Below are 23446 nucleotides of genomic sequence, written 5' to 3'. Positions count from 1 at the left end.
AAATGTATTTAATTAACATTAGGTGCTATGAGTACCTAGACTTGCTGCTACAGGGAGGGTAAAAAGTGTGTTTTTTTAGTAAAATATTGATAACTTAGTATAAAATAAATAGATTTACCAAGTTTGATCAAAATATATCTATAAACAAGCAAACTACAACATTTTACATTATTCTCCATAAGAATAACAAAGGAATTTTAAAATAACAATTTTTGATATAGCCTACAGTACTAAATAATTGGTTTTTAAGCTCTTTAAAAAGGTCTGGAGGAAAATTGGGAAATTTTTTGTTTAAAGGGTAAAAAATTAGAAAAACCAATTTTTACCCCATAAAACCCCCCGTAAAACCCCGTTCCCTTGGTCCGATCATGCTAGTTCGCGAACTCATTCTAGTTTATCCCGCTTTACAACTTTAAACCAAATTTCATCAAAATCGGACAAAAATTACTCAAGTTATCGCGTTCACGGACGTATATATATACATATATACAAATTTGAACGAATGGTGTTTTTGGCCTCTGGGTACATCAAAATGAAAAAGTAAATCGGTCCCGGGCCTATGTCTTACCGTGCCACCTACGGTAATAGCTACTTCCCTATAGGGAAATTCGCTTAAAGTGTAACGGTGAGTAGGCTAGGTCATGCCTTACAAGCTGGGAAGTGTGCTGAAGGTGTTTATCTAAACACTGAAGGCCTTGTACTCACAAGCAGTTTAGTTAAATAAATAGGTCGCCTGAGGTAGGGACTGGGTCAGTCGGCCAGGAAATGGTGCCCATAAAAGCTCTCGAGAAAAAACTATGCATTGGCAAAGCCGAGGACGAGGCAATAACAGGAGCAAAAAAAAAGATTACGATCAAAAAATAAAACGCCTCAGAAGAGAACGCACCACAATCCATATAAATTCCAAGCCTTATGGCAAGTAATAACTTTTGAGAAGAAAAGAAAACTGACAACACCCCAATTCAGTTAAATTGTCATGTAGAAAGAATAGATAACACACAGGAAATAGCCACTTACTTGTTTCAAGATGTTATTGCCACAGTTGCAGATAGAATCAATTACCCAACTCCCCAATTAATTGAACAGAAAGCACCAATAACCAATAACAACTATCATTTTCATTTTTAAGTTGCAACAGAAGTAGAAACAGTCCAAGCTATCCCTTAAATCAAAAACCTCAACGGCCATTAATGAAATATCAGCAAAATTGATGAAACGCTTTAAAGAAGGACTAGTAGGCCCTCTGATAGACATCATAAATAAATCACTCTCAAGGGATTTCCCAGGCCAGCAGAAGATTTCTTAGGCTAACCCTAAATACAAAATTGGTCTTCCAAAAGAAAAATGTAGCTACAGACCAATCTTACCTATACCAACTTTTGCAAACATACCGTATTAGAGAAGATTGTCTTTAAAAGACTATGTACCACCTTGAACAGCAGTCTTCTTTCTAGCCAACAAAATGGTTTCCTTAAAGGCCGCTCAACAACCACAGCTCGAATACAGTTTACAGAGTACTGGACCAGCTTGAAGAAGACTCAACAGGTATCACCCTTTTTCTCAACTTCAGTGAAGCGTTTGACTGTCCAAACCATGAATAGCTTCTGAGATAACTGGGAGTTGGGGGAAATGAAGCAGGATGGTTCAGATGCTACCACAAAAAGCAGCTGGTTCTGCATTGAAAACAACACAATACAACACAACACAATCCCAAAACCACCGACATACATAGGGGTGTCCTACAGGGGTCAGTACTGGGACCAGTACTGTTTCTACACCTGAAAAACGGAAATATTAGAAAGAGACACACTAGCAAATTTTAACAAGGCCAAGTACTACTGCGAAGAAAACGACCAAAAAATAAATCTGTACAAACTATTATTAGCAACAGAAGTGCCACAACAGACATCGCCATACCTGACCTGGAAAAGAAAAACAATACAAAGAAACTTGGCAAGATCATTGACTCCAAACAAACTTTGAAACCCGCACACAGCTCTACTATGCAAAAACCTTTTTCCTACAGTTACCTAACAATGTACATGTTCTCTCACTGATTTGAGAAAGCAAAGTGGCCAATTCGCTCATCAGTGAGACAATGTTAACATTGTCTCACTCTAATTACTTTGTCTCACTCCAGATTTGCAACGTGAAGGTACGAAATAGTGAGCGCGTAACATGCAGGCAACGTCGTATGCGCGCGAAATACGTTGGCAGCACTGGCTATAAATCAGCTGGTCAGCTGTTGTACTGTTGTATTTGTCACTTCACATTAAATGTTATATTAAAAGTTCACTTTTGTGTAAAAATAGGTTATGTTTCTTCACCAATTTATTTGTTTTGTGGTAACTGTAGGAAAAGTATAATGTGCAACTCGAGTTCAAAGTGCATTTGCCTCACTCGAGAAACCATTCCTCACTCGCCTACGGCTCGTGAGTAAGGATTTCTCTCGAGTGAGTCAATTGCTCACTTTTCTCACTAGTTGCATTTTTTCTGCCACTTATGTCATCAGAATGATAAAACAAATAAGTAGAACAGATGCGGCAAAAGTAGCCTATTTCGCTCTTTTTGAATCTCATTTGAGATAGTATAGAGGTCTGGAGAGGGACCACTGCATTCAACTTCAACCTAGAACACGTTCTCATCCAACAAAAGAAGGCAATCAGGTGTTTGGTTGGCATTGGACAAAGACAATCAATCAATCAATCTTTATTTGCCGTAAGGATACGTAACATATCATGATATCATTGAAAAGGTCAGGATTTACAGTTTTCTGACCAAGTCTTCGCATAAATAACCAAATATTCTTATAGGCTAAATATTTACAACTCATACTATTCACATTCTGTACCGAAATGAAAACAAAACTAAAGGAAAATTGTTTACCTGTTTAAAATATTCATCACACGATAAAAAGGTTTTTGAAGAATGTAATTGCAAAACAAAGCCTTAAATTTGTTAATTAAATGAACTGAATTATATACTTTGTTTGCAAAAATTATGTGGCAATTACTAGTTTTACTAATGCGATAGGTCAGAGGAGACTCTCTGGTGCTAGAAGGATAACTTGGCCATGTGGTAAGAGGTAGATATCTTCCCAAGGAGGAACTAATTGGAAGACTACAGGTTTACATCGGATGCCTGAATTTGTAGTGTCTATCAATGAAACAACTGTCTGGGGTGCACAATAATTCAACTTTAGGGATGAAACGCTTTATGGTCTTGGCCTGCCCCTGTTAGATATAAGGTAAGGCGATGAGATTCTAACAGCGCTGTATTTTTAAAACGAGTGTTGTGACTGTGATTATTAAATTTAAGATATTCAGGGTTTTCTAATATATAAACAATCAGACCATAAATGAACAAATTTACTACAATTTGAATGCAGATCTATAAAAAGAGGTTTGAAATGCTCAGGGTGTGTCCCAGGCATAACTCTTAAAGCCCTTTTTTTTAGAATAAAAATTTCCTTTATACTACCAGTACTGCCCCAAAGCACCAATCCATATCTCATAAGTGACTGAAAGTATGCAAAATAAGCTGTCGTTGCATATTTCACAGGAACCTGATTTACAAGACGATTTAAAAGATATACCACACCAGACAATCTTGAAGATAAATAATCTATATGAGCATTCCCTGTGAATTGATTATCAATATGAAGGCCCAACAATTTTACAGCTGTGGTATTATTTAGATCACAGTTAGTGGGAATCTGTTTTAGTGTAAAAATCATGTTTTGTGTTTTTTTTTCATTTAGCAAAAATCCATTGCCATGATGAAAGCATTTGCATTTTGCTTTGTTTCATGGACAAGATTTTGAGTTCTGCAAGTGGGGTTTACATTTAAAAAAGTTGTATTATTAGCATAAAGAATAATTTTACTGTTTACTGCCAATGGAAGGTCATTAAAATAAATTAAGAATAAAAGTGGACCAAGGACTTGTTGAATATTCCGAGAATCTACAAATTATTACTAACTAGAAAACTATAAAAAAAGTTATTTTAACAAAAACCTGAATGATGTTGTTTAATCAAATTCAACTTTAAGACTAACAAATCATCTGTTTTTAAACATTAATTAATATTAATCACAGACATGATTAGAGATATATTACTAAATCTCAACACTTTCCCTCATGTTTATAACTGTTTCAAAAGTTTATTTCAATCCCATAGCTTCACACACGGTCTTCAGTCGTGGTCTGTGCTGTGGTTTGGTCAAACAGTCTGCTAACTGAAATCCTGCTGGCATATGCTTAACGGGCAGTTTGCCTTCTGAAACCATTTCTCTCACAAAGAAGTGTCTAGTCTGAATATGTTTCGTTCTTCTATGATTCTCAGGGTTTTCAGCTAGGCGTATTGCTGCTATGCTGTCTATATTCAGGATTGGCAACTGCTTTAGATTTATCATATCCTTTAGCAATCTAACAAGCCAAATTATTTCCCTACAAGCTTCACTTGCAGCAACAATTTCAGCTTCTGTACTTGAAATAGCCACAGATGATTGTTTCTGACTGAACCAAGTTATAGCTCCTCCACTATACATGCAAACAACCCCAGTTGTCGAACGTCCACTGCTATTGTCCCCAGCATGATCAGCATCACAGTAACATTCTAGCAGTCCTGATTTATGATTTGACTAATATTCCAAAGACAAATTCATTGTACCTTTCAAATATCTTAGTATCCTTTTAACTTTAATCCAGTCTTCATATGAAGGGTTCTCTAATGACTGTGATGCTTTCCCCACAGCGAAAGCAATATCGGGACGCGTTCCGGACACCAGATACATGCTCGAACACATTCTCTGTAGGGGAATTCTTTAGATTTCACTTTTTCTTCAAGGTCTACTTTCCCTACTGTTGTGTCCTTTATGATAGGGGTCATTGCCGGTTTACAGTCTTCCATGCTGAATCGTTTTAGAATTCTTTTGGTATATCCCTCCTGGTTAATTCTTATAAATCCAACTTCTTCTTGCTTTATTTCTAGCCCAAGAAAGTAAGATGCCGGTTTTTCTACTATTTTAAACTCTTGTTTCAAGTCTTTCATGAAGTCTTTGAGCATTTCAGGATCCGTTGATACAACCAGCCCATCGTCCACATAGAGTGCAAGCAGAAGCTTCTTTACACCCTCTTTCTTGATGAACAAACAGGGATCTGCTTCACTCTTATTTAAGCCAAGTTGAATCAGGAAGTTGCCAATTCTTTTGTTCCAACACCGAGGAGCTTGTTTGAGACCATACAAACTCCTTATTAAACGGCATACTCTTCCTGAACCATCATCGTATCCCTCCGGCTGCTTCATATATACTGTCTCTTCTAGGTCTCCATAAAGGAAGGCTGTAGAAACATCAAACTGTTTCAGTGACATTTTCTCATTAGCTGCAGTACTTAACAGAGCTCTTACTGTTCCCAGTCTAGCCATAGGATGTCTCGAAATAGTCCACTCCTTTCTGTTGTGAGTACCCCTTGATCACCAGCCTTGCTTTGAACCTATCAACTGAACCATCAGGATTAGTTTTAACCTTATATACCCACTTGCAAGGTATACATTTCTTACCATCAGGTAACTTTTCCAATGCTCAAGTTTTATTAGTGCTTAGCAATTTCACTTCATCATCCATTGCTCTTTTCCAATTTTCCTTTTCTTGAGATTGTATTGCTTCATAGTAATTTTGCGGTTCATGTTTGTCACTCATATGACACATTGCAAACATAACATAGTCTTCAAGTCTCTTGGGAGCTTTGATGTCTTCTCTTTCTGATTCTTCCTCAGAATCCAGTCCAACAATATTTTCCCCAGTTCCTACTTCTTTTGAAGTATTTTCTTCTTGAGGTTTTGATGGTTCATGGTTTGGTAACTGTAACAAGGGTCTCTGAAACAATGGTTCATCATGAAAAATTACATCTCTTGATCTAATCAAAGAGTTATTTTCCTTACACCAAATTCGATATCCATCGTTATCATCATAACCAATTAAGATCCCTTTTACTGACTTCTTTTCCATCTTTTTCCGTTTAGGTTTAGGAACATGTGCATAGCAATTGCATCCTATGATCCTTAGATTCTTTATTACTGGCTTCTTTCTTGACCACAGCTCAATAGGAGATATCTCTTGTACACTTGATGGACCAGTTCGGTTTAAAATGTAGGCCGCTGTGTTGACCATTTCAGCCCATAACATTTCTGGTATTGTCTCATGGGCGTGCATAATTGCTCGTGCAGTCTCGACCAATGTCCGGTTGTCTCGCTCACTACAGCCGTTTTGCTCAGGCGTGTATGGCATTGTTAACCTATGCTTAATCCCATGATGCTGTAATATTTGTCTCACAATACCACTATCAAACTCACCACCGTTGTCACTTAGTATTTCCTTTACAATCACTCCTGTAGTCTTACTTTCAGCCAAAAACTACATAAGTTTCTCTGGTACTTCTGACTTCTGCTTCATGAAATACACCTGTCTGTATCTAGAGAAATCATCTTTAAACAGTACAAAGTATCGATAACCTGATACTGAACTTACAAATGGACCACAGACATCTGTGTGAATCAGCTCACCAGGCTTAGTCGCTCGTTCTCGAGTACCAAACTTCAACCTGTGACTTTTACCAAAAATACATCCTTCACACAACTCACTATCCAGTTTCAGCTTTACTCCAAGTTCTCGTTCAATTGTAGCTTTAACATGACGTTTATTTTGGTGTCCTAAACGTTCATGATAGATCTGCAACAAGTTCTCATCTGAAGTTAGTTTGTTGACTTGAATGGAGTTCAGTGGTTTGATTACTCTCAATGCTAGCTTGTACAAACCTCCTCTCCTGGTGCTTGAACCGAACAGTTTTACCTCACCATGAATCGGGTGAGGTTCATAAGGTCCAAATTTCACAAAGTCCAATGGTTAAAATATTAATAAACAGAGCATTTCACAAGGTCCAACGGTTAAAATATTAATAAACAGAGCGTTTCACAAGGTCCAAATTTCACAAAGTCCAACGTTAAAATATCAAATGAACATAGCGTTTCACAAGGTCCAAATTTCATAAGGTCCAAAACTATGACATTCAAATAATCACCGTTTCACAATGTCCAAATTTCACAAAGTCCAATGTTAAAATATCAAATAAACATAGCGTTTCACAAGGTCCAACGGTACAGTCTCAGCCAGAAGTCGCTGCAGAGGTTGCCGTGGTTCGGTATGTAGGCACTACACGACCTAGTGTTGTTGCCACGCGTCACAAAACATCATTGTGGGTCCGTAGATACGTTGGAAATAGAGTAAAGTAGTGGTATTCACCCCCTCCGCAGCAAACCTGCAGACTAATCGATTTTCCATTTCCCTTATTTGATTTTCACTAGAATATCTCCTTAAAATGATCACATTTATTCCCTATTTAAATAGCATTAGTTTAACAAAAGTACCGTACTTAGGTTTGCTGCAACAGGGAGTAATCAGTAATCAGTAGTTGAGCGCCGGCAGACGGTGCCTGCTATCTGACCGTGGCAACCACTGTAGAGACTTCTGGCCCAGACTGTACCGTTGGACCTTGTGAAACGCTCTGTTTATTTGATATTTTAACGTTGGACTTTGTGAAATTTGGACATTATGAAACAGTGATTATTTGAATGTTATAGTTTTGGACTTTATGAAATTTGGACCTTGTGAAACGCTCTGTTTATTTGATTTTTTTAACATTGGACTTTGTGAAATTTGGACATTGTGAAACGGTGATTATTTGAATGTTATAGTTTTGGACTTTATGAAATTTGGACCTTGTGAAACACTCTGTTTATTTAATATTTTAACTGTTGGACTTTGTGAAATTTGGACTTTATGAAACGCTCCCCATCAACTTTCAAAAAACAACTTTCAGTTCTTGAAATGAACTCACTCTTGAGATGCAAATCTTGAGTGGCAAGCACAGATAATAGGTTTTTCTTAATACTAGGTACATACCAGACATCAAAAAGTTTATGTTTCATCCACTTTCCATTTACTGCTGCTTCCACCTCTACAGTACCTTTCCCCAGAGCACAGATCCATTTGCTCTCCATTTGCTGTCTTCATCACTCGACTGTCTACAAAGGGCTCAAAGGTCTGAAATAAATCTTCTTTAAAAGTTATGTGATTAGTTGCTCCGTTATCTACATACCAGCAATTTTCATCAGAGCCTTCAGTAAAATTTACTTCACTGAATGTCATGAGACCCATGTTCTTCCCAGAATCTCCTCCCTCTGATTTGCTAAAGTAAGTTATCTGATTGGAAGGTTTGGCTGGCCTACCATCAGCTTTCCACTTATTACATTGCCTAACTTTATGACCTGATTGCTTACAATAATGACAAACTAAGCTTTTCTTTTGTTTACTGTCCTTTACTCCTGAATTCTTACTCAAGGCATGGCCATTAATCTTTCTTCCAGATTTTACCACTAAAGCCTCACTACAGTTTTGCACATTTCTGGCATTCAATGCTTTTTCATATGCACAAAGCTGTGTAGTAAGTGTGTCAATGGTTCTCTCAGATTTCCCCATTAACATCCAACTAGACTTAAATGAGAAAAACTCCTCGGGTAAAGTGTCTAGAATTTTGCAAATAGAAATAATTCAGGTAAGTCACAGTTACTTTGAGTGTCTTTACTAATTTCTAGCTTTAGGTCATTCCATAGGTTTTTGAGCTTTGACAAATGGCTGGATATGTCATCAGTGGAATCTCTTTTGTAGCTAAAGAATTCCAAACAAATATTGTAAGCTTTGTCCTCTGAGACACCATCGTACAGCTTATGAAGTTCTAGCCATACTTCCCTAGCCTTTGAAAAACACATAACCTTTTGTAAAGTTTCCTCCGTCATATTTGTCGTCATAACTATCAGTGCCATGCTGTCAGCCTTGGTAAAATTAGCTACATCTAAATCATACCTAGCTTTCTCCTCTACTGTTGCTCCTGGATTTAGCTCCTTGGGCATTTGAAGATTCCCCTCCACAACGTCCAACGCTTTTGGTATGCTTCTTAGAAGTATGCATATTTTATATTTCCAAGTTGACCAATTTTTGCCATCAAAAAGTCCTACTTGCAGTTTGGTAAACTCCATTATTTATATTTCCTCACAAATAATCTTGAAGAGGTTTACAAACAACACAAATATTTAATTTTGACTTTTGCAAAATAAATTAACATTGACTCAAGACAAACATGAAATTAGTTAGACATAGACATAGACATAGACATGTTTTATTCATGAATAGGGTACAAATTATACAATGTACATCTCAATCGTCAAATACATTATATGGTCTAGTAGCATTTAAATCAAAACAAAAAATAATTAGTTAAATCTATTTTATTCTAAGGATTTAAACAAATAAGTCAAATAAAAATGCCATGTTGAATGAGATCAGGCAGACAGGAATTCTTCGGTACTGTAAAACTCACCATCCACCAAATAATTTTTCAGTAGATCCCAAAACCATTAGAACCCAACCTTGAACTGCACTGCTTTACTTCTTCAGGAAGCCTATTAAAGAAAAATTGGCCCGAAAAATTTGCATTCCTTTCAGAAAGGGTCAGACGATGACATGGAGTACGAAGATCTCCTCCATGCCTAGTGGGGTATCTATGACATTGACCAACCGATGGAATATCCTTCAGATGATTTACTGCAGACATTATTGCTCTGTAGATGAATATAGAAGGCAAAGTTAAAATGTTGTTCTCCCGGAAGACTCCTTTGCATGAATGGAGTGGTGGTAAGCAATTGAGGATACGCACTGCCCTTTTTTGTACGGTAAAGACCTTATCACCATGGGAAGAACCACCCCAGACTTCAATACCATAAGTCATGACTGAGAAAAAACAACCATAGTAGACTGCAACTAACATTTCCCAGTCAAGAAGAGGTTGCAACGTCCTAAGTGCATGGCAGATGCGGTTCAACTTGCAACAAAGCTGTGATACATGATTGGACCATGACAACATTTTATCCACAGTTAGACCTAAAAATTTCACAACAGAGGACTCTTCTATCTCGAACTTATTCAACGAGACGGATTCAGGGATCTTATTGAGAGTTAGGAATTGCATGAAAACGGACTTATCGGAGTTTAGTCTAAGATTGTTCAGCGATAACCAACTTAAAAGTGAACTAACTGACTCTTCAACTCGAGATTGCAAATTGGAACATGGACCTCCAAACAGTAAGGTTGTGTCATCCGCATAGAAGATTGATTTAGCTGAATGAAGATGTGCTGATAGATCATTAATATACACGATAAAAAGCAATGGTCCGAGAATACTACCCTGAGGAACCCCGAACTTGCATTCAGCGAGATGCGACCGAAATCCTGAAATCTCAACAAATTGCATTCTATTTGAAAGATACGATCGGAACCAAGCTAGTGGAACTCCTCAAACACCATATTTTTCCAGTTTCTCACAAAGAATATTGTGATTAACTGTATCGAAAGCTTTCGAAAGATCACAGAATACACTCAGGGCTGGTTTGCGCTGTTCAAGGTTGGATAATACATCCTGAACAAACTCAACAATTGCTTGAGTGGTTGAGCGACCCGCTCTGAAGCCATATTGGTTCTGTATGAGAATGTTATTCATGTCTAGATGATTCATTAACCTGGAATACATAACCTTCTCCATTACCTTTGATAAAGTGCAAAGAAGAGCAACCGGCCTATAGTTGTTAACATCGCATTTGTCACCTTTCTTGAAGACCGGGACAATCTTTGCTGTTTTGTAAATATCGGGGAAAATACCTGATGACATGGAAGCATTAAACAGATAAACTAAAGGGTCTAAAATGGATGTGTACATTTGCTTTAAAAGAGAGCTGGATATTTCGTCAGAGCCTGTAGATGTTTTTGATTTAAGCGATTGAATTGCTTGCTCTATCTCTCTGGAAGTAACTGGAGACAAAAACAAAGAATGCATTGGAGGGGTCTGCTGGACAAGATTGACTGCAGTAGACGATTCACCGAATGTAGATCCAACAAAAGAACCTGAGAAATGTTTCGAAAAAAGATTTACTACTTCAGAAGGTGACTGAACCAATGAATCCTGGGATTTTAAGATGGGTAAAGAAGAAGGTTTCAACTCACAGGTCTCTCTACGAACAATATGCCAAAGGGCCTTTTGCATGCAGTCAGCTTTCTCTAATTCACATGAGATATCTGTACGTTTTTCCTGAATCAAAAGCCTCCTGAACAGTTTTTTTCTCTCTTTCAAAAGTGCTTTCAAGGCTGGATCCTTAGTATTTCGGACGAGAATACCCAAATCGACATTACTATTGGCAAAATCTTTCAACTCCTTACTCAATGGTTTTTTGTTTCTCCCCCTTTTTTTCTTAATTTTCTTTAAAGGAAATGATCTATTAAAACATGTTTGGACAATACCATGAAAAAATTTGAATTTACTGTTTACTTCATTGACCTGGTGCAATCTACTCCAATCTACCTGAGACAAAATTTCCTTAAAATTAGAAATATTACGTTTACAGAAGGATCGTTTTTTAACAAATAATTCTGTTGGTTTGCAATTGGTTCTTATTGATACTAGCTGAGAATCATGATCTGATAATGTGTTTATAAATGAACGACATGAAACTATTTCAGTGTTTAAATTGGTAACAACATTGTCAAGGAGGGTTTCACTGGTGTCAGTGATTCTAGTGGCATGATTAACTAATTCACGTAAATTGAAAGATAAAAAGATATTTCTTAGCTTCTCAATACTTGGATTAACAGAATTAAGAAAATCGATATTCCAATCTCCACACAGTACAATTAACATATTATTTTTCAATAGATGATGAATTAACTTTTCAAATGAGTTAATAAATTCTTGTTCATTATTGTGTGGAGGTCTGTACAAACAAACAATTAAAAAATTCAAGTCATCATTAAAAACAATACTATTTACAATTTTAATATTTACAACGCAAAACTCGAAGGAATTGGCTTTACATAGCTTCTGAACCATGTTATTTCTATAATTTGACACTTTAAGATTAAACATACTATGGTTGTTATAGTAGATACAAACACCACCACCCAAACCTGAACCTCGACAAAATTTAGAGACACAAGTAAAATTAGGAACAATAAGAGGCTGAGTTAGTGAATTTAAACCACGGGCTTCTGCTACCATGTTGAATATTCCGAGAATCTACAAATTATCACTAACTAGAAAACTATAAAAAAAAGTTATTTTAACAAAAACCTGAATGATGTTGTTTAATCAAATTCAACTTTAAGACTAACAAATCATCTGTTATTAAACATTAATCTATATATTAATTTGAAACTGTTTTTCTTTGTGACAGCTAATTTGAGAGAACGGCTAGGCGTAGAAACTCGGTAGAGGTGTCCAAAGAAAGGGCTTGGTCTGTAGATGAGCCATCAAAAGAGAAACATGGTAAATTCCCTTGGGGCTCTGCCCCAGTGGCCTTTAAATTCCAATCCCATGTTATTCTTATGGGGGGAAAACGGGATTTTGTCACAGCTAATTTCAGAGAACGGCTGGGTGTAGATACTTGGTAGGGGTCTCTAAAGAAAGGTCTTGGTCTGTAGATGATCCATCAAAAGAGAAACGAGGTAAATTCCCTTGGGGCTCTGCCCCAGAGGCCTTTAAAGTCCCCTCAGCAGATTTGTTTACATTATGACCATATGTATAATTTTACACTACTTTTTAATGAAACAGCTGTTAATATTTAAATTGTGATTTACTGAATTTGTCAAAATGAAGTATTTGCGAATCGATTTTCTTCTGCATCGTGTCATGTTTTGCAATTTGATGTTGTAATGTTATAATGTGCAATCCAAATCAGTAGAAAATCCTAATATCACAGTAACTTTTAAAATTATTTCTTATGGAGTTAACTTATATCTATTGTATGGGTTGATTTCTGCCTTTTTTTACCACTTCTTGGAGATTGTACGTAGGCGTGTTGCACGTACAGTAGATGATGTTCTTTGGCGTAATGCATCTGTAGACGATACTTGGGTTGGTGTAATTATTACAATGGAAAAAAGCGAGAAATTCTGGACAATTTGACATAGGCCTACTAAAAATAAAACTGAATTAGAAGAAATAGAAATAATGTTTTTTCCCCTTCATTTATAATCGTTATTATAGAGAACCTAATGCGGCTATGAGTGGCAAAGATTTGTAGAAAACTCTAAAAAACAAGATCAGCTTTTAAAAAAAGATAACATATTTACAAACAATTTTGGTTATATCTAACTGTTGTGTACATCGTGAGTATTTCCATAATCTTTGAGTCGACTTTTATAAATCAGTCATCGGAAATTATGACTTTTATTCGTTTAAAAAATCCCCTGTAATGCTTCAAAATTGCTCGAATTTGAGCAACAGGTACACTAGTTAATATTAATCACAGACTTGTAGAAACATGATTAGAGATATATTACTAAATCTCAACAGGACTGAGCCTTGTGGGACGCCCCATTTAACATTCTTTTCTTGTGACGTATACTTAATACTTGCTATTTGTTTACGACTGTTAAGGTGAGATGAAAATTATTGTAGAGATGGCCCTCGAAACCCATACTTGTGTAATTTGATATTGAGAATTTTAAAATCAACACAATCAAATGCCTTGCTTAGGTCACAAAAGGTGCCCTGAGCAAATAATTTATTTTCAAATGACTCATGAATTTGATGAATTAGATTATCAAGAGCATTAATAGTGGACATTCTCTTTCTAAATCCAAATTGGGATACATTAAAAATTTTGTGATTGCCAATTGTGTGACAGACTCTCAATTTTCAACACTCGCAAAAATAACTGGAATTATCAAAACCGTGCTGATGGGTGACGTTGAAACAAACTCCTCAGTAGATAATCTGATGACAATATTGGAAGCTATAACACTATAACACCCTCGCTATTCATTGAATATTCAATCTCTATACAAATGTTTATAACTCACATAAATATTCTTTACCTATTATGAAAAGTGATTTGTTTTTAATTAACATTGGTTATTTTTCAGCAAGTCATTGTACAGCAATTGTATGGGAATGTTGCCAAGATCATCAATGAACTCAAGAGAAAAGATTCTGGATATTCAATAATTGTAAGTAAGCAAGCGTGATTATGTAATAAAACAACTCATCCGTCTAAGAGGTATAAGATCCGATAACAGACAAATTGAAAGTTAATTTAAATTGTAAACATGAATTTTAATTCCAATGCAATGTTATACACATAATACCCTGTCACAACAAACCTGCAGACTAAGTGAATTTCCATTCGCCTGATTGGACTTTGAGTAAAATATTTCCTTAAAATTGTCTGATTTATTGTTTATTCAATAGCATTAGATATAATGAGTACGTAGGTTTGCTGCTACAGAAAAGGTGATCAATTGTGTGTTTCAATGAAACGTTAATAGCGTAGTAGGAAATCAATAAATTTGCCTAATTTGATCAATGTATAAACAAGCACTTTACAGCAGTTTATTTATTCTCCATTACCATTAGGCATGCACCAACACGTCAATATACTAAATTATTTGTTTTTAAAGCTCTACAAGATAATTTAGAAAGAAATTTAGAAAGAAATGATTTTAGGGCCAAAAATGGGAAAATATTGATTTTCACCCAGTAAAACCCCCATCAAAACCCCGTTCCCATAGCCCAATCATGCCGGTTTGCGAACTAGTTCGAACATACGTTTGACTAATTGATTATGATTTTCACTCGAGCTATCATGCTATCAGTCACATGTATATTTATATATACAGGGTGACAATCAAGTCTTAGGACGACTTTATGACTTTAAAACAAAAAGAGTTATTACAACCATATTTTGCGTGTCATTACTGGTAATAGTAAGCTACTTTTTTGTGTACATGGTGATTGGATGTCACCTAGAGATGGCCCATAGGGAGTAAGCTGAAAATCTCAAAGGTAAGCATAGGTTCATACGTACATCAAATAAAGGTCTTGTTGAACAAACAATGTCGCAAACTGGGCCTCAAATCGACTACCAAGTCAAAAACAGGAGCCGTCCAAAGATTTCTTGAATTTGCCATTTTGAATCTTTAAACGGCTGCAATTTTTTAAATCAGTTGTTCTTTTAAGCTCAAATTTGTGGCATTAGGCCGGCCACACACAGAACCAGGCAAGGCAGGGCGTGACAGGGCATTTTGCCCCAGGGCGTCTTGTGCGACAGGAATTGCACGGGTGCTTATGGAGCTCCACACACAGGACCGGGCGAGGCAGGGCACGTCGAAAAGACGCCCCCGGGCGCCCTCGGGGCAAAATGCGAAGGTCTTCAAAATTATGCCCCGAGGCAAGTCGCTGCCGGGCAGAACTTTCTGCGCATGCTCGGTCATGTGATTTATTCCCTTAATGGCTAATTTTGATAAGGATTATTTTACAACTGATACAATTTACATACAACACTAACAATTTATACGACCAAAGAAAAAAAAAAGAAAAAAAAATCCTTTATAATTTTCAGGTTTATGGGGGCTAAACTTTTTACTTGACGTGCCCTGCCTCATTCTGTGTGTGACAGCAACAAGACAGGGCGTCTCGTCGTGCCCTGTCGCGCCCTGACCCGCCTGGTTCTGTGTGTGGCCGGCCTTATATTCTACTAATAAAGACCTTTACCTACGACTGTTTTTTAAACTTGCTGTTTCAGTTCAGTTCTTAGAATTGGAAAGATTCACTTAACAGCATAGTTTACTTATTTAACAACATTTTTTTACTTAACAACACGAGTAACGGACCAATAGGTTCAAGTATTGAGAGAAAAGAAGTAAAGTTTTAATGCTTCAAACTTCAACTAATCAGCTGTTAACCAATTTAATTGTTAATGAGTGGTGCAAATAGTGGTTGGTACAATGCGTCGTTGCATCACTGTCAATGGCTATCAGAGGTTATAAATGAAAAATGAAAATATAACCTCTCTTAGAAGTTACGAGTAGTGATGGTTAGCAATTAAAAAAACAGTTGTAGGTAAAGAACAAAGAAGTATAAGAAACTCGAGTAAATGGTCTTAACGACACTCTTAAAAGTTTAAGGACACTCGCCAAGGCTCGTACCTTAAATTTCTACTTGTGTCATTAACACTATCTTTACGCAATCCTTGCGTTGACTAATATTAATTTATATGAATCAACTACACATCAAATTAATGTTTATGATTTTATTCTGTCTTCAAGCCTTCAATACCCCCTGATGTTTTTTTTGTCCTAGGATGCTAGGCACAAGCCCGGGATTGTTTTTTACATTACTTCAGGCTAGACCTAGGGGTTGCGGCATTATCACTTGGATCAAATCCATCGGACCTCTTGGACCTAAGCCCTGTGCTCTAACCACTAGATCAGCTCGCTCCCCCTGAGGAGGTACCCTTAGCATATAATGGTATTGCAAATTCAATTAATCTTTGAACAGCTATAAGTTTTTCCTCTATTGTCCATTTGGGGCAGTGGCGGCTAGCCCATAAGGACTCTCGGACGCCGCCGTCCCAACAATACATAAATAAATTAAATTTCAATATTCTTCGGTTGAATTAAATTAAAATTACTTGAGTACTTTAAACAATATACAACATAAATATCTATCTATATCTATATCTATCTATCTATATCTATCTATCTATCTTCTATCTTCTATATATATAATAGGCTAAGCCGTTTTTTGTTAATCGAACTCCTCCGTTATTATTTGCCCAATTTTGACGTTAGAGGTCTCAAAATAAAGGTTAAAACATGTAGTTGTGCCCAACGGTATTAGATTTTTGATAAAGTCGTTGGTTAGGGCGTCAGAGGCCCTTAAAGTCAGTTTTTTCTCCATAAGGATAACATGGGAGATATTTTTAATTTATAAAAACATATGTTTTTAGTTGAAAATAGTAAAAGTCTACTACATAAAAAATTAGTGTTTATTATGACTGTTAATGTATATTAAATGTTATCACGTTTGGTAACCAATGTATATTAAAGTATACTAATAATGGATCATACTACTTTATTTTAAAGCTGGGAATAGTAAAATTTAGTTGAGAAAAAGTTACCATGTTTTACAAAACCGTAGGCTACTGTAATATCTATTTAAAATCACAAATCTTTGACATTCATTAATTTGACACGAAACAGCTGATCTACCAGACAATTTATTTATAAATCAAAACAAAACAAATCCTATACTACTAATTCATGTTTGTTGCTATACAAATTTTTTTAAATTATTTTTTGTGTACCTATCCTAAAAATGGGACCCCAGAAGATTTGGCTGCACATTGTTCAGGTCTTGATACAATAGCCTATCCCTTGCTTTTCCCTTATGGAGGGATCGACTCGACAACTACACACCGGAGGCCCACAGGCTATCTGTTAGGCTTCAGTATTCTGCTGTGGTGGTAAGGTTAAACTTCAATATATAGTTGAAATTTTTACCAGAATTGAAGGTGAACGTCTCGGTTTCATTCATAGGGAACAGTCAAAACTTCGAGCAGAGCTATATATGAAACTTCATGACGCAATACGTACACGAGCAGGAAATTAAAGAGTTCAAATAGGCCAAAGCTGATAGGAAGCTGATGGATTCCCCATTTTGCCAGCAAAAATGCTTGGAGTTGGATGCGCTGATGATTTCATCCAACCAAACGTCGTTGAAAGTATACAAAATGGTCAAAATGAAAGACAAAGCCATAGCTCCAAAAACAGTGACTGTGATTTGATCAACAACAAAGTCTTGAAAAAATTGCCAGCTGAGCCCAAGGTGTTCGAAATCATTTATAGTTTGCTTGGAGATAATTTAAACGCCCATCTAGAATGCCCAGCAGAGTTTTTAAACAATATGGAGGTCGGTGGATTGCCAAGACACAGATTAATTTAAAAAACGGGGCAATGGTTTTATTGATGAGGAATATCAATACACCAAGAAGGGCCTCATTAATGGAACAAGACTCCAAGTGGCCAAAATGGTTAACAATTTAATAGAATGTAAAAGTCCTAACTGGAACAAGTGAGAGGGGACATATTTTGATTCCGAGGATAAAAATGTACCCGTTGGAAACAAACTTACCATTTAAAATGGAAAGCTGCCAATTTCTGTTAGCTTTATCATTTGCAATGATAATCAATAAAGCACAAGGGCAATCACTTAAAAGAGTAGCACTGCTCTTACCCAGACCAGTTTTCAGTCATGGGCTTTATGTTGCTTTAAGTAGGGCTACATATTTTGATGGTGTGCCCATATTCATCGCGGAAAATTCTGACCAGGGTAATTTTCCTGAAGGTGATTGATTTCACAACTAAAAACTTAGTAAGTTATTCAAGGAAGTACTTTTGTAAATAAAATAGGATAGAAAATGGATTCTCTACTTTCCATCTAAGGCTTCATTCATTACTGTATTTTATTTTCGACTTAGAATCAATATATAACACGATGGATTTGTTTTCTAAATTGATATGTTGTTTTGCGGCGCGATGAGCAGCACGGGTTCACTAGTATCAAATAATTTGATAATTCAATTCAGTAAAGACTCATTTTCGATCGTCGCTTGATTAGTACGGACGGCGGCTAGACTGTCCCAATCTCAATACATGTAGTCTTATGGCAGAACAACCGAACAGCGCTGAGGGTGACATGACGTCATTCCAATGCTTTAGTATAGGCGCTATGGGGAAGTGCCCAAAGATGCGCACGCACTCTTAAATCAGGGCAGCCACCACAATCTGGATATTCTGTATTGCAAGCTACCGTTATGATGGGTAGAACTGATGTTGGGGTACCTGTTTGTCATAACACAAACCATCTATCTAATTAATAAATACCCCCGCTGCAGCAAACCTGCCGACTAAGCGAATTTCCATTTGCCTGGATTGATTTTCAATTAATCTATTAAATTACCATTTATGTTTAACAAGTACCTAGATTAGCTGCTACAGGGAAACTAATAAAGTGTGTTTTTTATTAATACATCAATAGCTTTTTATGAAATAAATAAATCCACCAAGTTTGATAAAAATATATCCATAAACAAGCCAACTACAAAATTTTACAATATTCTCCGTAAGAATAACATGGGAATTTTAAATTCACAATTTTTTGAATTTTCTCCCTAACCAATGACCGTACAAAAACACTTTGATATACTAAATTATTTGTTTTTTTAAGCTCTTTAAAAAGGTCTCGAGAAAAATTGAAAAATTTTGTGTTTTAAGGGTAAAAAATGAGAAAAACCCATTTTTACCCCATAAAACCCCCCGTTAAACTCCGTTCCCATGGTCCAATCATGCTGGTTCGCGAACTCATTCAAGTTTATCCCGCCTTACACCTTCAAACCAAATTTTATCAAAATCGGACAAAAATTACTCAAGTTATCGTCCGGACGGACACACACACACACATATATATATATATATATATATATACAGGGTGCGGCAAAAGTCAGCGTACCGAAAGTGCAGCTAAACTACGGCTAGTATTAAACATAACTATAACAGTATTATTGTACCTGTTACAGAAGCTGCGCAAAGTGACCACCTCGATTGTATATACACATGTAGCACCTATTCAACATTGGTTTGCAAATTCTTTTACATAGTTGTGGTGTGAATATAGCATCAAAATGTTCCGTTATCAATTCTTGTAAATGTTCTAAACTTTGGGGTTTCTCTGAAAACACGTTAGGAGGTTTTGTTCCAGAAAACTGTTATCGATCAAATTTCCACAAATTTTTCAAAAGAAATACTCGTTGGTCTACAGATAGTTTGCGATTCATAATTATAAACACTGATGTATAGAAGTTAATAGAACAAGCATTACACTCACGAACTTCACGGTCACAGACGGAATATTGACCAAACAAAAAATCCTTGATAAAGAATAAACAAAGGCAAAATAAAACATGACTTGACGTTAGATTAGATAAGGAGTGAAAGTAAAATATAAAAATAGCACCAGAGGTAAAACCAAATTTCATCAAAATCTGACAAAAATTACTCATGTTATCGTGTTCACGGACATATATAAACATTTTTTAATAAATGGTGTTTTTGGCCTCTGGGTACATCAAACTGAAAAAGTAAATCGGTCCCGGGCCTAGGTCTTACCATGAGACGGTAATAGCTACTTCCCTAAAAAGGGAAATTCGCTTAATACTTCCCTATAGGAAAATTCGCTAAAAATAAGACTAGAAAACAACTGAGCTAACCTCGAAATGTTATTTTGGTGTGGTGTTGTTGTTTAGTGATTAATGAATAGTGATGTAGAAGTACTGTTCATGTGTGTATTTAAGTAAAATACTAACTGTATACTTTATTAAATTGATTTCACATCCAGTTTAGTTAAAGGTAGGCTAGGCCCTGCAATTTTTGATTAATTAATATTAATTATTGAATTACAATGGATTTTTAAGTTACCGGAATAAGTCTAAATGCAATTTGTTTTCGTAAGCTGTTTTACTCATTTGGCTTTCTAGTCCTTATTACCTTAGATATTTTATGGAATATCATCATTATTTTGTTAATGTTATTTTCCAGACCCATTTGCAGACACTGTTATTAAGTTAAATACAATAGCAGCCTTGGAAACAAGTTTAGATAAATAAAATTTTTATATATCGTAGGCTAGGCCTATTGTATGTTTTACAAATTTGAACCTTAAATATTTTTAATTCTTTGACAAACGTGATTGATGTTAGCCTTTCATTTACATAAGCAGAGCCCTTCCACCACCTATGAACACCAGCCGCTACTGATTTGGGGTCAGGTTTGCTGCATTTTTTTTAGTTTAACAAGACCATTAAATCATTTAGATTTTCAACTTACTCCCTATGGACCGTCACCTATGGTTGAAATCCGATCACTATGTACACAAAAAAGTAGCTTACTATTACCTGTAATAATATGGCAAATTTGGTTGAGATATACCTTTCGTCTTAAAGTTATTAAGTCGTATTAAGGCTTAAATGTCACCCTTATAAGTTTGAACGGATGGTATTTTTGGCCTTTGGGGACATCAAAACAAAAAGTAAATTGTTCCTGGATCCAGGTTTTGCCATATGAGACCTACGGTAATAGTTTATTCTCTATGTGCAAAAAGTAGATGGATAGTAATAAAGATTTACTACAAAACTTTCTTTGTTAAGATAAAACCAGAATAGAATCAAATCAACAGAAAATAATGAAAACCACAGATATATTAACAAAGACTGAATTATTGCATTCTGAAGTCAAGCCAAGTAATCTACTTGAGTAAACAAGTTGTTTGTTCTGGAAATAACCATTTCTATTTTGAGAAAGCAGTGAAACTTCCTGAGTCATTTTGAGATATCCGATATTAATTTGTATAGTGGCCAGAAATGCATTTAGGTTTTTTTTTTTTGAAATATACGACTTTAGAAAGCGTAATTTTAATTCCAATTTAATTATATTTGAAAACCTATAAGAGAGTGTGTAACACAAAACGCGACCAAACTAAGCTATTTCTGATTCAATCAATCCTTTTATTTTGGCCAGTGTAATTTTACACTGTCAATTTTGTTTGGCCAACTGCAAACCACTAACGCCTCAAAACAATTTGTGTTTTGTTCTGTCAGATGACTTGATGGGTGTGTAGGAATAGCAAGGGATATAATAGAAGGGGATTAGCAGCATTGTTATGGTAATATTATAAATCTTTGTTTGACAAGAAAATCTCTGAGTTATTTAATCTTTGTCATAATTTTGTTTGTATAGTGTGTGTTAGCAGAGTCGGTATTAGGTAGTGTGTGGCTCTGTGCAAACATGCAAAGCAGGGTCCCTTACTATTGAGTTATACCCCCAATCGCCATATTGTTGCTTATGCTTATAAATTTCTGCGATCTCAGCAACAATTTTAATGATTTTTACGCTCCCAGCGGCTAGTGTGAGTAGTAATTTTACAGAACACCACAAAAATAGGACAAACAGCGGTTATTGGGGATTATTCAAAAACAAAATTTGCCAAGACTTGAATATTTTTTGTATTTGCCCGAAGCACAGGGCACCCCTCCCCCCCACGGAGGTGAAGGGGCCTGTGCAGTTACGGTTGGCTTTGTGCGTTCACTTAGCTTATACTCAGGTCGACATACCACACCTTGTGCTGTAGTGTGAAACAGACTTCATTCTAACTTAAATTATGCCAACTAGGTGTTCTATGTAGTTGTCTGCAGTATTGAGCGGAGCAGGCATTTTAACCAACACAAGAAATTTAACTACCAATTGGTTATTCCTTTAAATAATATTCATTTAGTAGGTACATGTTTTACTCATAATTTGGTACTACCCTACTGTTAAAACTACTGTAAATGATTTTTATTAAAATTACAATTAACATGAAAGTGACTACAAATACATTCATTTATGATTAAATATTACATAGACAGTTCACGATTTTTATTGGCGAACCGATTATTAAATGTCTTTCATAGTTGTATCATCAAATGATCCACTTGCTTTGAATGTGCTGCTCTATAACCTCTTGACAATTAATCAAACATTATGTAAAACCTTCTAACACACCCCTCCGTTATCAGGACAGATGGTTGCAAGAGAGTGAGCAACAAAGGGTGCAAACCAAAGATCAACCTTCAACAATATTTTCCTCACCTTTTGTAGGGAGCAGTGTCACCGAGCCTCCAACACAGCAAGCGCAACCAGCTTCCATCTCTTTCTCTCTTCAGCAGCAACAGCAACCACAACCGTACCAACAAAACAATCCTTTGTTCTTGAATAGCCAGGCTTCCCCTGTATTCTCAAGTAATCAAAATACATCGCCTTCACCACCCATTTTCCCCAGTAATCAATCAACTTCGGCTTTTGCCTCGCCTCTCTCAGTTTCCCGCACTCTGGTTGACAATCAAGCGTACTCAGCCAAAGAAGCCTTGACAGAGGCGGAGCTTGTAGCTTTCCAAGCAGACAGGTTTGTACTTGGCTCAATACCAATTAAACCTCCACCAAGGATGTTTTGCAATATGTAATTCACTTATAATATGTTAAATATTATGAACTTTGTCTGGAAACATTAGCATTAAAGATTTTTCCTTTAGAATTTATGATATTTAAATTCCTTACGTCCCATTGATTGTTATCTGAAGAGAAAAATTATTTCTGTAGACTAACTTTTGGTATTGGAAAATTGATTTCAATACTTGCTTCGGCTCAATCCAAACTGTTGCCTGTACCGCAACTAGTTTTGACTTCTCATGAAGTCATCTTCAGGTGTTGAAGGATGTCATAATTCATTAATGTCCGCAGTTAATGTCTATGTTACAATAAATGAAAATAAATTCTTTTAAATACTAAACGTAGTTTGGAGGCTTACATCAAAAATGAAATTTGGCAGTGTCTTTTTTAATATTTTCATTTTTCTGAGAGGATTAAGTTAGGTAGTTTTTAAAATGTTTAGAACAAAATTTGAATCAACGATTTT

General features: G+C 36.0%; 1 protein-coding gene across 2 annotated transcripts in view; it reads left to right on the top strand.

Moving 5' to 3' along the window:
- Positions 1-23065, top strand: part of LOC128989919 (nucleoporin NUP42-like) — a 34163-nt gene extending 11098 nt beyond the window's left edge. The window contains exons 5-6 of one of the 2 annotated variants that reach the window (XM_054412052.1): positions 14026-14109; positions 22551-23065. In XM_054412052.1, coding sequence (XP_054268027.1) covers positions 14026-14109; positions 22551-22994 — 528 coding nt within the window. In that variant the 3' untranslated portion in view covers positions 22995-23065. The remainder of the gene's footprint in view (positions 1-14025; positions 14110-22550) is intronic. The other variant, XM_054412053.1, reaches the window with a different exon arrangement.
- The last annotated feature ends 381 nt before the right edge of the window (positions 23066-23446 follow it).

Source organism: Macrosteles quadrilineatus, unplaced genomic scaffold (genome assembly GCF_028750875.1).
Source record: "Macrosteles quadrilineatus isolate MER2022 unplaced genomic scaffold, UCM_ALF_1.0 Scaffold_3__2_contigs__length_128488019, whole genome shotgun sequence".
Taxonomy (NCBI): Eukaryota; Metazoa; Arthropoda; class Insecta; order Hemiptera; family Cicadellidae; genus Macrosteles; species Macrosteles quadrilineatus.
The sequence above is the reverse complement of the archived record's forward strand: the minus strand, read 5'-3'. Positions and strand labels throughout refer to the sequence as shown.